This window comes from Artemia franciscana, chromosome 10 (genome assembly GCF_032884065.1).
Source record: "Artemia franciscana chromosome 10, ASM3288406v1, whole genome shotgun sequence".
NCBI lineage: Eukaryota > Metazoa > Arthropoda > Branchiopoda > Anostraca > Artemiidae > Artemia > Artemia franciscana.
Genome location: NC_088872.1, coordinates 25,869,474 through 25,883,679, shown reverse-complemented (window position 1 = coordinate 25,883,679; position 14,206 = coordinate 25,869,474). Strand labels below are relative to the sequence as shown.

Sequence of the window (14,206 nt, the reverse complement as noted above, 5' to 3'; positions counted from 1 at the left end):
CATTAAAGCACTTCAAAAACGTTAATTAATTGAGGCGTTTCGTTAATTTTGCTTTCAGAAGTCTAAATTTCTGAGGGCTGATGTAAGATAAGTTAATATTAGTATTCACTGGCATGCTGTAAGTTTATTATAGGCTACCGCATTTCTTACCTATGTGTATATGTGATTACTTCAATAATCTGTGTTTTCGTTTTTAGACTGAATTGGGCCATGGAACATTTTTGAGAGGCTTAGAGACAACAGCGACTTATGATCCAACTACCGAAGATTTTGTTTTGAATACACCAACTGTCACTGCTTATAAATGGTGGCCTGGTGGCCGTAAGTAATGTGACTCCTATTCATTGCTGGATTAGTAGTATTAATCTTTATCTAGTGGAACCATCTTTATAAACCTGATTGACAAGACCATGATTGGCAACGCCTGATTGGCTTTGCTAAAAAAAAATATGTGTTCCTTCAAATCAGATTTTAAGAAAAATATGTTCTTCAAGAAAAAGAGATGACACGTTCCTTTAAGATCCTTTTAAAATACTCTGTTTCTTGTTAAAACTGATTCTACCTTTTGTTTTCAAATACCAAATCAATGCTGTTGCTTTTAAAATGGTCGTTTATACAGACTAACGTTATAGGCTTTGGACGCTTGTTTGCTTGCCATTCCAGGAAAACTAACGGTCCTGTGTTAATTCTGAATTCTTGGTCAACCTGTCTAAGACCATGGGGGGGCGTGCCTTGTTTTTCTGCCATTCCAGGCAATCTAACGGCCCTGTTTCAATTTTAAATTCTTGGTCAATCGCCTGAGACTCTAGGCGGGTGTGCCTTTCCAAAAGCTAACACACAAGTATTTGTTCAATAAGAGAGTCATACTTACTCCCGTCAATTATCGGTGCCATTTAAGCAAACACTTGAAAACTATAGGTCTCACCGTGTTGGTTGTGTGTGAATCCTATGACACGGAATTCCACCTTTAGACTACAAGTGGCTAAGCATATTAGGCCTTGGTCACTTCTTCGCCTGTGAGTCCAAGCAAATTCAGTCCCTCATTTCGCACATAAGTCCAGTGGACCTGTTCCGTCACGTGTCGTCCCAAAATCAATCCTATCTTTCATCCCTTAGTTCTATGACTGTCTACCTTAGTTCGGTCCTAGGAATGATGTATGGACGGATGGATGATTGACTCATCTATCAACAAGTGGAATGACATCATTTTTATACCATTCTAAAAGGGCGTTTAAATCACGGCTTAACTGTAGAAAAGCCAAGACAGATAGTCCGAGGAACTGAGAGGCAAATCTGGCATAAGCCCTCTTTCAGATGGTATGAAAATGACATCATTTCACTTTTTGATGGATAAGTTTATCATCCATCCGTTCATGCATCGTTCCTAGGGCAGAACTAAGGTAGATAGTCATAGAACTAAGTGATGAAACATTGGATTGATTTTGTTAACTCGTTCGCCTGTGACTCCTAGCCAATTCAGTCCTCCATTTTGCATGCAAGTCCAGTTGACATTGTCCGTCACGCGTGAAGCCAAAATCGATCCGATCTTTCGTCCCTTAGCTCTATGACTATCTACCTTTCTACCCTAGGAATGATGTATGGACGGATGGATGATAGACTTATCTATCAACAAGTGAAATGACATCATTTTTATACCATCCTGAAATGGGACTATGCCAGATTTGCCTTTCACTCACTCGGACTGTGAGTGGCGTTTAATTGTAGAAAAAGCCAATCAAATGAACCTGTTCTTTTTGAACACCCAATTTTACTTCCATGTTTACACTTTTGTTCACACTTTTATGATGAATTCTTGTCTTTTGATGTATATGTTAATGCTGAATTTATTAACTCTGAATTATAAAACTCCTGGCTCTTAGTTCAGAATTTTATTTTCTCGCTGGGGAACAGCTTTCTAAAAATCACGGGAGTAAGGATTAAGCTCCATTTTTTGTAGTATTCAGAGAGCTTTCTGTGTCAGTCTCTATTTCAAGCACCAGAATAGAAAAATAAAATTGAAAAAATACCAGAATAGGGAAGGAGGAATATAAAAAAAAAATCATATTGAATAGAGGCATTTCTCCTGTCGTATGTCTTTGTCATCTTGTAGGTGAAATTGGAGTATTGCCCACATAAAACCCCGAAAGACTATTGGGTCATTCTATTGGGCTTCTAGCCCTCTCAAACGGTCCTTCGTTACCCTAGTGGTGCTCACAAATATGGCAACCTAGCAAAGGCCTCACTTAGGTGGGAGCTCAGGCAGCTGAGAATTGCTTGTTAGCTCCTCTTTTTACGCAAGATAATCAATCAAAAAAAATTAATGACAAGAAAATGTAATTTATGTTTAATCCTATCATACAAGTTCATTGTTTAGCGTCTCGTATTTTTAGTATGCCGTTGCTGAAAAAATAGTTTTTCAGGATATGAGATTTATTTTAATTTAAAAATCGCCCATCATTAAAGAAAAGGCTTTTACACTTATAAACATATCAAAATGACTATATAATACATATTTAGTTTGAAATCACCAGTAAGGTAAATATGGTAGAGATATTTTTCCTATCGTTCGTCTTTGTTTCATTCTACTGGCCAAGTCCAAGTATGACCCAAAAAGCCCCAAAAGACCATTGAGTTTGTATTTCCTTCGTCTCAAATGACTCTGTGTTTTAGCTATCGCAAAAGGAAATAAACTCTAGGTGCGCTTTTTACTCCAAATTGCTGTTATAACATAGACTTGCTGTCACGAAATTATTGTCAGCTCAATACGTAGAAATAAAAAATAAGTTTTATTTCCAACTGAAAGTAGGGAGCACCATTAAAAGTGAAAACCAGCAGAAATTTTTGTGTATATGAGGGGGGCTGTCCCTTCCTCAACCTTCTCTCTTTACGCTAAAAGTTTGAATTTGTTTCTTGATTCTTTAGGAAAGACTGCTCAAACAGAAGGGCCGTTGAATTTGAACGAGAAGTATTTTTAAAGAGCTTTAAGATTTTAGTGTAAAGAGCGAGGGCAGTCCCATTGAGAAAGGGCAGTTTTCCTCATATACAGATTAATTTCTGTTCGTTTTAAGTTTTAATAAGTTCTTTACTTTCGGTTGAAAAAACTTTTTTTTTTTAATTTTGGAATAGGGAGTTCTTTCCATTTTCGCATTTTTGCTTTGAAAGTGTGAACATATTTTCCTGGGATTTTCTATTACAGTGTCGAAGAAAAGAAGTGGTTGCCCAAATATCAGTCTTGTTTCTTTCAACATTTTCTTTGGCCGTATAAAAACCCCATTCTCGATTTTTTCTTTCTTATTTTTTTTCTATTGTTTGTTTACTTGAATTATTGTTTCCTTATTTGGAACAATGAATTTTTTCTATATCGTATTTTTTCTCAGAAAATATTATTAACTGTTTGATTGCTTTCATTTGTTTTCTATTTTATTTACCGGAAGGGGCTTTTTAAATCTCATAAAAAAAATCAGACATCTGGTCATTTTGTTGCCCTTAGGACATATGATCGACATCTCGACGTTCCAATTTTGTGGCTGCTTCATATCGCATGTCCAGAATGTTACGTGGGAGGACTTCCTGGGGACCTTTTATGGGGATTGCCCCGGAGGGGGAGGGGATTTTCCAGTGGAAAACGCCTAGCACCATTTGAATTAGAACAAGAAGCTGAGAAAAAATTAAATTATCAAAAAAGCGTAAAGTAGTCTTATGTTGAATTTGTGAGGTTTTTAGCATAGTCAGATTTTATGAAAATCGATGGGTGCAGGTTTTTGAAGAAGAAATAAAATTTGTCACATGGTCGTGACAAAGATTTATTTTGGGAATTGCTTGGTTTTTCAGCTAAAAAAAAGAAACCTAGATAAGGAGTCATTTGAACCAAATAAAAGTCATCCCAGAAGTCTAATTGACTAACTAATTAAAACAAATACTCTATAAAATTTACAATGAAGGCATGTTCGTGTTTTAACTATACTTTACGAATTATATCCTAAAAAGGCCGAAGCTTTACTCCTGTTTAATGGATTATATTTAATTCATAGTTATATGATGGATTAATCCTTATTTTAGGGAAAATATTTATGAATGTACAAAGCTGCGAATTGATCTGGTGCCTTGACACCGAAATGTAAAAAAAAAAAAAAAAAAAAAAAAATATCCTTGTGACTGAAATAAAAACTTAATTTTTTAGTTGGGAAAACGGCAAATCACGCAGTCGTAATGGCACAGTTATGGACAAAAGGAAAGTGTCATGGTCCACATCCATTTCTAGTACAACTCAGGGATACTGACACTCATGAACCTCTGTCAGGTAATTTGCAGTTTCTTTTGTTATAGCTAAAAAAAATATATAGAAAATAATAGCTGCTGAGCTATAAATTCCTAAAACATTTTTATTAAAGGAAAAAAGTAACCACTTTTAAGGTGTACAAAATAGCTCGCTTAAAAAAAACTCTATTATGGCGTCAAATCGAAGTACACAATTGAAATTTCTATCGTTTGAAGTTCTTAACTGGAAATTTACATTCCCTCGCAATGAAAAACACGAAAAAATTACATTTTTCCATGGGTAGCACTGATGTGTTTCTTTTTATTCTCCAGTGCAAGCAGGTTACTAGACTATCCGAGAGAGATGGGTAGGAGCTCACGAGAGTAGTCCCATAGGGCACCTAAATGACACATCTTGGTGCCGTTTTCAAAGTAGAGATACAATAGAATCCACGCTACTAGGACCGTATTTTGGTCATCGAACTATCCAGGCCTTGCTTACTGTTCACCTGTATTTTCAGCTCACGAAATATATGGTTTATTTTTGGCTATGATTTCATATATTTCGCATTTGCTGTCTCCTGGAAGCTTTTTATAATTTTTACTTATAATATTGCTTGGAATCTGAAGTAATAATATCCCATTATAAAAAGATTTTTCTATAGACTACTCACCTATAAATATTAATCCTGTTTTAGGAAGTAGCATCGAAAAGTGGGACTTTCGAGTTTCATATCCAAGACAGAATGAATTTGAAAACTGGAAAGTATACCATTATAATCACCACCGTTACCATTAACCAAAGGTTTGTCGTAAATACTGAAGCATAGAATGATTGTATGTAAGATATTTAGATCCTTAACCAACAGCTGACAGAGTCAGTTGAACACATAATGAAAAAAACAAACAAAATATTTCCATTAGCCAGATGAAGTATCAAAATTGGCCTTATATTGTAATAGGTCTTAGTTTTTCCTGTGCCATCAGCCGCATCCAGATATCCCGAAAGAGCCACTTGTTTTTCTTTATATATGCTGCTCTATAGACGTCTTCCCACTCCCAGACGTCTTTCACCATACGGATGATATGTCCCAAGAAGCGCCCTCTGCGTTGGTGTGTGAAATCTGTAGCTAGGGTAAGATGCGATATAGAATGAACTGTCTAGTCGGTAACATGGTCTCTTCGGTTATTATTGATTATCCTGCAAAGACAGTTTTTCTAAAAAGCAAGGATTGTCTTTTACTGCTGCTGGTTTAGATTCCAGCATTCAAAGCTATACAGAAGGGTTGAGAGGACGTCACTATTAAACTGCCTCATTTTAGTTCCAAAGTTTTTTTTTTCCGTCGCCAAACTGATGATTGTCAACTAAAAGCTCCACTGGCATGCCCAACGCTAGACTTCACCACGTTTTTGCTTTATCCGTTTCGGCGGGCTTTACTTCCAAGATATCTAGATACCACGTGCGCCGTCGCATTATCTACACACTTTGTTCCCTGCGGTGAATTGCTTGTTGCCAGGTTGTTTGCTTTTCTCCAAGTTCATTTTTTGTCCCAAACGAATGGATCTTGGATTACACTGAGAAGGTCCATCGCCCTATCATTATTTGCCCCCATCAGGGTGATGTCGCTAATTAAATCAAGATCGGCATGTTATTTACCATAAATTTGGATGCCAAAACCCGCGCAATCTTGGAGTACATAATCAATGACAAGAACAAAGAGCAGAGGGGAGAGGACACATCCTTGTTTAATTCCCCATATTATATGGAAATAACTCTTGCAGAAAGTAATGGTCAAGGATAAAAGTTTATCTGGAATGCCATAATAACAGAGAATTTTAAAATGTGACTTGATGAATTGATTCGAACATTGTTTCAAAACCAAAAAATACATGCTACATCTTTTGCCTCTATTCTGTAAGTCCCTCGATTAGAAGGTTCGGTTTTTGCGGAAAGTATGAATCTCAGACTGGATTGATTAATGTGGTTTCGTATTTTGGAAATGTGTGTATAAATCTTACCTGGGTCCTAAGAGGATGGTTTACACTTTTCCTTAAGTCAGAAAAAACGGCAGGCAAGCTAAAGTGAAGTTTTATATTTTCTCAGAGTAACAACTAGAAAAATTTAGAAATCTGAAAAAGAAGTTTTTCCCCTTGTAGCCAAAGTTTTCTATAACTTTTATGGGCTATTTCTGATGGTGATTTTGCTTGGCATAGATAACTTCGAAGACCACACTGCCTTTCCATGACGAAAATATAACAGTTCAAAATAGAGATGAAACTTTTTAATAGACAGTGAAACAAATATAAAATTCTAATTGAATATTTTCGGACACGTATACAGTGTCCATCATCAGCAGTCATCAGCAGTTTTCATTGTTCTGCTGTTTCCGCCTTTCTAAGGCTTAAAGGAATACACCACAGCTACAGTAAATATGACGAATTTTTATCTTCAAGCTCCAATTAATGATATTCTTGGTCCCTTATGACGTTTCAGAACATTTAGTCCTTTCTTACGTTTTACCCATTAAATTTGTTAAAATTCTCTTAATTGACTATTTAAAAACGAAGAAAAGTTAAAAACCTTATTTGGTATTTGCCTCAAATCCGCAAACATTAAACATTTTTGTGTAGCGTTTATCATTTAATTTTTGTAAGTGCTGCGAATAAAGCAGTCTGTGTTTGTGCCTTTTGCTAATCTGCCAAACTAGCCTTAAAGGAAATTGAAATGTTGCATTTCCATCTTGGAGAAGATAAAACAATAATAAATAGCTGTGATAGATGTCTCTGCTAAAGTATTTATTGTCAAAGTTTAGGATCCCCGGAGATATACACCTTAAGTCTTTGTGGAGCAGCATAGGCTACTCTTCCTGACCCTCTTAATTTTTTAAGATTTATTATAATTTCAGATATATATAACTATATACCCGGAGATATCGGTAGCGATGATATGTAGCGCTAGTTTTAGTAGTTAATATACGTAGTATTTTATTTCATCTTTGCTTGCTATATCCATGGATGCAAATTTTTTATTTACGAATTATTTGCGCTTTTTCCAGTGTTTATTTTTACAAATCGTTTTAGGAATCGACGTCGGTGAAATAGGACCCAAGATGGGTTTAAATACCAATGACAATGGCTACCTTGGCTTCAAGAGCCACCGAATTCCCAGAACAGCTATGTTAATGAAGTATAGTCAAGTCCTCCCGGTAATATTTGTTTTAGTTGTTTTTCAAATTTGACTACTTATTTCTCCTAGTAGCAGCAGCAGTATAACAATTTATTTCGAATCAAGTACAAAAAAACCAATCAGCACATCAAGAACTAAGCTTGTGAGGGTGTCCTACTACTAAAGGCCAAATAAAGAGCCTAATAAATAAATGCAATGAAATTTTCAAGGATTATAAGGGGAATCAAGCACCGAGGTAAACTTATAGATTGATAGGTGTTAATTTATTGACGTTATAAGCCACCAGAGAAAGTGAAAGAGGGGACGCAAATAACACCCCAATTTTTAACCCCAATCCTTTCTCATGACTCTTCGACCATATCTTCTCCACAACTCTCAAAAATATATCTCACTTGGCTAGTCCAGGAATCTTCTTCTACTGTCCCTCAAACATTCTTGGTGTGCTACTGTATGTAGTAAGCTAACTTCTGCGAGGGGTATTAGTTCTTTCTAATCATCCCTAAAAACAGACAATTAAGATTATCACTTAAATCTAACATTGTCTAAAAAAAATGAATCTTTTCTAACTGAGCTTCATTTTTAAATATCTGTATTTCATCATTTTAACTAATTACTTGTCTTGCCTTACTATCAAAATCTTTTTTCGTTAACTGAATTCCACTTATGCCTTTGTTTTTCCAACTGCTTCTTATCAGATTCCAGATTGCCCTTCATCCTCCCTTCACAGATGAACTTTCCCACGCCCAAGATCCCAAGCTCATGAGTGTAATCTGAAGACTTTGGGGAAAATATTAAGTCGTAGGAGTTTTAGATTAGATAATTCTGCTTCAGTCCGAAAACGCTTATCTCTGACCTTTTTTCTGTAAGGATATCATCAAGATAAATTAAGACAACTATTGTAATTTTAGCATCAATTTATTTCTCACCCATGCTATTTCTCACTCACAGCGCTTAATTTACATCTGCTGCTCAAAGACATGGCAAACAGCCATACCTGGGAACAGGAAGATCAAAGGCCAAGTTTGGTGGATCCTTGTTCTTATCCAACGACCAATTAAATTATTTCTATGATCGTTAATTATTCAAACCACATAACAACGAGCTTGTTACGGCAAACGAAGTTAATAAATATCACTCATGTACTCCTAGATTCAGACTTAACTATTTCATAACTTCTTTGCATAAATTCTCCGCATTTTCTTTTATTTTTTTCTTTGCAAATTACTAACTGTTTTGTATCTTCCTCTCTTTAATTTTAAATAACAGCCTGCTAGTTATATTACTCTTTTACCTTTCCTAAAATAAATGTGTTATTCGCGCTTAATGTCTTCATCGAATGACCTTTAGAAAAATATTATTCATTATCGGAAACTTATATTCTGTTACTTTTCCCATGTTGCGTCTTTATGGATCTTGTTAAATATAACAAAAAAAAGGGGTGATTTATCTTGCAGGATGGCACCTATGTAAAACCTGCTCATTCCAAGTTAAGCTATGGCACAATGGTTTTTGTGCGTGTTGTAATTGTCTCTGATGCCTGCCAGCAGTTGATGAAGGCTGCCACGATTGCTGTTCGCTACAGCTGTGTTCGAAAACAATCCGAATTGATTCCAGGGTAAGCAGCATCTACTTCTTTCTCACAACCATCAAATTTAAAAGAAAATTTTAAGTCCTGTTGCCAGGGCCGTATCCGGGATTGTTTTTGGAGATGGTTATTTTTTCAGGGAGGGGGTGGAAGGTACCGAAAAAACTATGAAACAGATAAAAAATGTGTTTATATGAGTTGGACTGACATTTCAGGGGGGGTTAAACCCCCTAATCGCCCCCTGGATACGCCCTTGCCTATTTCTTAGTCCCGTCCTGTTTCTTTTTTATATTGGCTTCCTTGTCTTTAAGGAGAGACCTTTTTTCAACTCCCCTCGCTGTTCCGTCCTTGCAATAGAGAGAAATTCAGTCTTAAGGTCCCTATCAATCTGTTCGAGCAAATGAAACAGATCGAGCACCGTTTCCATTTTCAGTTGGTTTTTACTTTTCTGTTTCCAAAGGCTACTTTTTACAAGCGAACTTATTCGAACCCGCACATGATGTGCATCATTAAAAAGCTCTTAAATCATGAAAACCTGCGATAGGAAAAAGAAAAACACGATACATCAGATTTGGTTAGATGGAGATTGCAAAGGTAATCTACATTTTCTAAAGATTTTCTGGGAGGTGGCCTTGATGGTGGTTTAAATTGAAGGGGATGAAGGGGTATTTTCTGGCTTAATGCTAGGTTGAATTTATAGTAATGGTAAGGTCTGACTGCTAATATGTTTGAGATAAGATGGGAGAAAAGGGAGGTGAACAGAAATAAGCCAATATGTTCAGTTAAAAGTCCTTTTTTATTCGGTCGCACCTTTCGCCGGAGATTTGGCAAACTTATCTTTTTTTAAACATTGGTGTTAGGCAAAATACTGCTAACCACTGTAAAGTGGATGTTCCGTTTTTAGCTTTAGCTTTTGAGACTTTTTGCTTTTAAGGCTTTTGAGACTTTTAAGGTTCTTCAGGGCTTCTAGATTAGGAGAATATCGTTTCAAACCGGCTATTACGAATTTTAACACCTGCAACGAGTTTTAAGCTTTTTGGGTGAGTAAAATCCTTTGCCAGATATATTCTGTCCTGAATCTTTTTAGCTGGTCTATTGAATTCGTACAATTTTAGATTTTGAGTTAATCGGTAAATGATACCAGGAGGATTACTCACGCCTCAAAAAGTTGATGCTTTGGTCCCAAGTATCCTGCATATCTTCGGGAGGATGTTTCAGACCATTCCTAGGTACCGCTTCATTTTGCATAGGTATGGTTGTAATAAAGAGAAATATACAGCTGCAGTGAATGAACCATAGGGCCATGGAGTTGATCAACAATTTGAGCATAGGCTAGTTATTGTGATGTTTGTCTGTCTCACCGTTTTAGGTGAGTAAAAACCAGCCTTTTTTTTTTTTTTTTTTTTTTTTTTTTTTTTTTTTTTTTTTTTTTTTTTTTTTTTTAATAGTAAGAATGACCAATGCATAGATTGATATGTAATTGACGACAATTGTTAAGTTGTTATGGAAATATTCTCAAGTTTCTTTTTGCTTTTTCTGCTCCAGTGTCTTGGAAAATTAGCCGCGTTCCCTTTTCCCCTTTTGTTTTATTTTGTATCTGTTTCTTATTATAATCAGATTTTTTTTTTCGCCGAATTCTAGTCTTCCAAATTATGATTGAAAAGAATTGGTTATGTGTCTTAAAAATATATATTTATAAAGTAAATAGTACGATAAATTGGGGTGCCTCAACCGTCTACTAAATTGTTCTGTTGTTTTTTTCTGCTTTTTTTCACTCTATTTTTTCTAAAGTAATCAGTCTAAAATTTTACAATTTGGAAAAAAACTCGTTGTAATGAGTTTTTTTCTTGTTTTCTTATAATCTAATATATATGAATTACTAAGATTGGAGTTACTATGTAGAAGGTAATTTACAGAAACATAATTCTTAAAAAAAAAATAATCCAGAGCCTAAAAATGATATTGCTTTAAATTTGATTTGTTTTGTCAGAGTTAAAGTCCAATTTGATTCTAAACTTTTGATTTCCGATTTAAAAAACAGATGTTGTTTAATGGTAGTGATGGTTTTCACTAAGAATAGCATAAAAGTCGAAAAATTGTATTATATTTTTACTGCTCTTTAGATGAAATACATTTTGTTATTAATTAAATTTTATTAATATTTTGTTATTAATTGTTTTAAATTAAAATTACTGCAACGATTAAATTACTGCAACGATAAAATTACCCCAGAGGAGTCAATTCACGAAAGAGGCGGCGAAATGTGTTTTTCAAAATCTAGGGGGAGGGGCAAGTTTATGGTTTTTTCGAAGTTGTCAGTGAAAATACCAAAAACAGCACATTTAATGGAAATAACCCTAATAAGGTATTTTTCAAAATCTAGGAGGGAAGTCTAAGGAACAAATGTCCATATTTAGTCTCGCCCCCACCCCAATTGACGACATTGGCCCATCCTGACTGGTATCCCTAAAATGCTTCATTCAGTGTCACAAATTGTTTATTACCTTTTATTGGTTATAGTAGGTTTTGTACTAGGATTGGGGCGACTAGAAAAATAATATATTCTTATTTTTCTTCTTTTATGGAAGAGCCTTCTGGGGTCCACTATGTTATCCTTTTGGTTTCGTGATGATTTGCCCAACTGGAGATGAGGGGTCGATGAGTTGTGCTAATGCAGATACATTCTTCCATGTAATGCTCCGACACTTCAAGAAATTACCTGTGTTTCTGTAAAGGAGTCTTTCGAAGTATTCTGGGAGTCCTGAATGCAGCAACTCACCGATGTCGGGCTAGAAGTTTGTCTTACTGAAAATCTTCTTTGTATGTACTACTTCTTGGAAGATGGATCGACATTCAAAGACCGGGGATTCTGGTGCAGAGTAGCAGAATTTTCAGAATGGGCCGGCTCTATTTAAAGTTGCTGTAAATTATATAGTAAAGAATATTGTCGTCCCTTGACGAAAATATACGTTGGGGGAATATTTAGACTTTTGAGAAAGCTGTTTAAAATTTAAAAGCATCCAGCTTGAAGCAGCTGGAATTAGATTAATTAGGCATTATTAGCTAGGCAGAATACCGATATACCTTTTTGAAGTTTTTTTTTTTTTTTTTTTTTTTTTTTTTTTTTTTTTTTTTTTTTTTTTTAGTTGCTTGAAAAAGCTTATAGGTAAATTCGGAACTTTTTTTTCTAAAAACAGGTCACTTATTCATCTCCATTAAATGTGTTATATCGTAAATTCGAGTACAAACTTTTCATAATACCTTCGTTTTGCCAAGTATGGGGCCCTGCTATTAATTACGGGAAATGAAATAAGTAGGGCATGGTACAGGTTAGTATTTCCTCATGAATAATTTTTCAAATATAGGTTCTTTATGAATCATTTTTTTTTTTTTTTTTTTTTGCACATCTGGGCTCAAATCGTTGACGGGACAAAAATTCACTTTTTCCAGTATTTTGCCTTTTGTCTGTGCGACTGTGCAATTGTGCAGTTACAAGAACTAAATAAAATCTCCTGCTATTGTTATTTTGGTATGTATGCATAGAGCTCATGATTTTTAAGGCAAAGAGCTCCCCTTGTGAGTCCATGTAGTAACAGCTTACTAGTGGAAAAGAATAATAAAAATGTTTTTGGTGCTGTGTAGTAGGTTCTTCTGTCATTCTTTTAGCGTCTTGGACATTTGGTGATAGTGACAGAAGTAATTAAGGGAAAACAACATGGTTTTAAATCATATCCGATTCACGTTTTATTTTTCTTAATTGTAATTTTTTTATTTCAATTTTTTAGGGAACCAGAGCCCCAGATAATTGAATATCAAGCACAGCAAGCGAAAATTTTTCCACCAGTTGCTGCCTGTTTCGCCTTGAAATTTGCTGCCTTTTATATTATTGATTTGTACCAGGAAACCACTCAACGTGGAGAAGAAATAGATTTGGATCTCTTACCTGAAGTAAACACTTTTTTTTTCTTCACTTTTTATACTGAAAAGTAAAAACATAAGCTAAAAGAGTTCATAGACGTCATAGAAACGGATAATAAAAATCTCAATTCTTTAATTAAATAACAAGTTAATTTTATTGCAAGACGGTGGAACAGAAAATGCAGAAACACTTGCGGCCATTTTATTGTACCCATAACAAGGGTCATCAGTGAATGAAATCATAAAAGCAACAGAATTACGACACTGATTTTTATGCTCTGCCGAAAGGTCCAAGGCTGAATTCGCACTTTGCCATAAAGTCCATGATGGTTCCATGCTTTTGTTAGCCGAAACAGCTACTTAGATGTTACCATTTGCTCTCAGTGAAAAGCTGTAAGACTGATATGTGTACTTTGGCAAAAGTTAGCTAGTCTTTGCTATCGCACCCAGTCCGTTAGTGGAAAGCAGTCTTTGCTATTTTATTTCATTTTTTGCGGCATCGTTAATGATATGGCTTTTAAACAAGCTATGAAAAAAATTAAATTAAAATATCGTGGAATATTTAAATATTCCGAAAAAATTTTATATCTAAATATTCCTTAAATGAATGAGTTCCTTAAATGAATAAATAAAATGAATTTATGATGACCTGGATGCATATAGTGTCTTTTGAAATAACTCTCCCTTCTCTCCCAAGCCATGATTCAACGTCCACCTGCCCTCAACCCCACTCCCTGAAAATTTTGACTTGGTACTTTATGTTTTTCACGTGACATTGTTGAATTGTCATTTCGATAACCTTTCAACATATTGTGTCTTTTGATTTGCTTTGACACTTAACCGTCCATAAATTAAAAGCCCCATAGGACCTTATAGTGCAAAACTTGTTACGGATCGGCGATGAAAATTTCTTCACTCCTTCCCCCTCTCACATACACACAATTTGAATTGTATTGTCCTTTCTTCCCACCGTCCTTCTCTCAACAGGCAAGAGGGGGGGGGGATGCTCTTCTTTCCTTTTTCAACATTCTTGTCAACATGCCTTTAAAGTTTCAGTTTCATCCCTTAGTCATTCTAGAGATATTACAGATGCGCAATTTTGACGGCCCGAATGCACATAGTGTATTTTGATTTATCCCCATCCCTCCTCTAAGTTGAACTGTGATTCCACTTTGACATGGACCCTACCCCCCTCCCCTCTCTGAAACCTTCAGCTTGATTCTCTTAGCCATTCCTGAGCCATTGCGAATAATTTCAAA

General features: G+C 35.4%; 2 protein-coding genes across 22 annotated transcripts in view; one reads left to right on the top strand and one right to left on the bottom strand.

Annotated features, from left to right (window-relative positions):
- Positions 1-14,206, bottom strand: part of LOC136031983 (transmembrane GTPase Marf-like) — a 503,142-nt gene that overhangs the window by 283,717 nt on the left and 205,219 nt on the right. The gene's annotated exons all lie outside the window — the stretch shown is intronic.
- Positions 1-14,206, top strand: part of LOC136031979 (acyl-coenzyme A oxidase 1-like) — a 168,548-nt gene that overhangs the window by 133,789 nt on the left and 20,553 nt on the right. For all 21 annotated transcript variants that reach the window (XM_065712034.1, XM_065712022.1, XM_065712018.1 and 18 more), the window contains 5 exons: positions 198-321; positions 4,181-4,300; positions 7,339-7,463; positions 8,899-9,059; positions 12,815-12,977. In XM_065712034.1, coding sequence (XP_065568106.1) covers positions 198-321; positions 4,181-4,300; positions 7,339-7,463; positions 8,899-9,059; positions 12,815-12,977 — 693 coding nt within the window. The remainder of the gene's footprint in view (positions 1-197; positions 322-4,180; positions 4,301-7,338; positions 7,464-8,898; positions 9,060-12,814; positions 12,978-14,206) is intronic.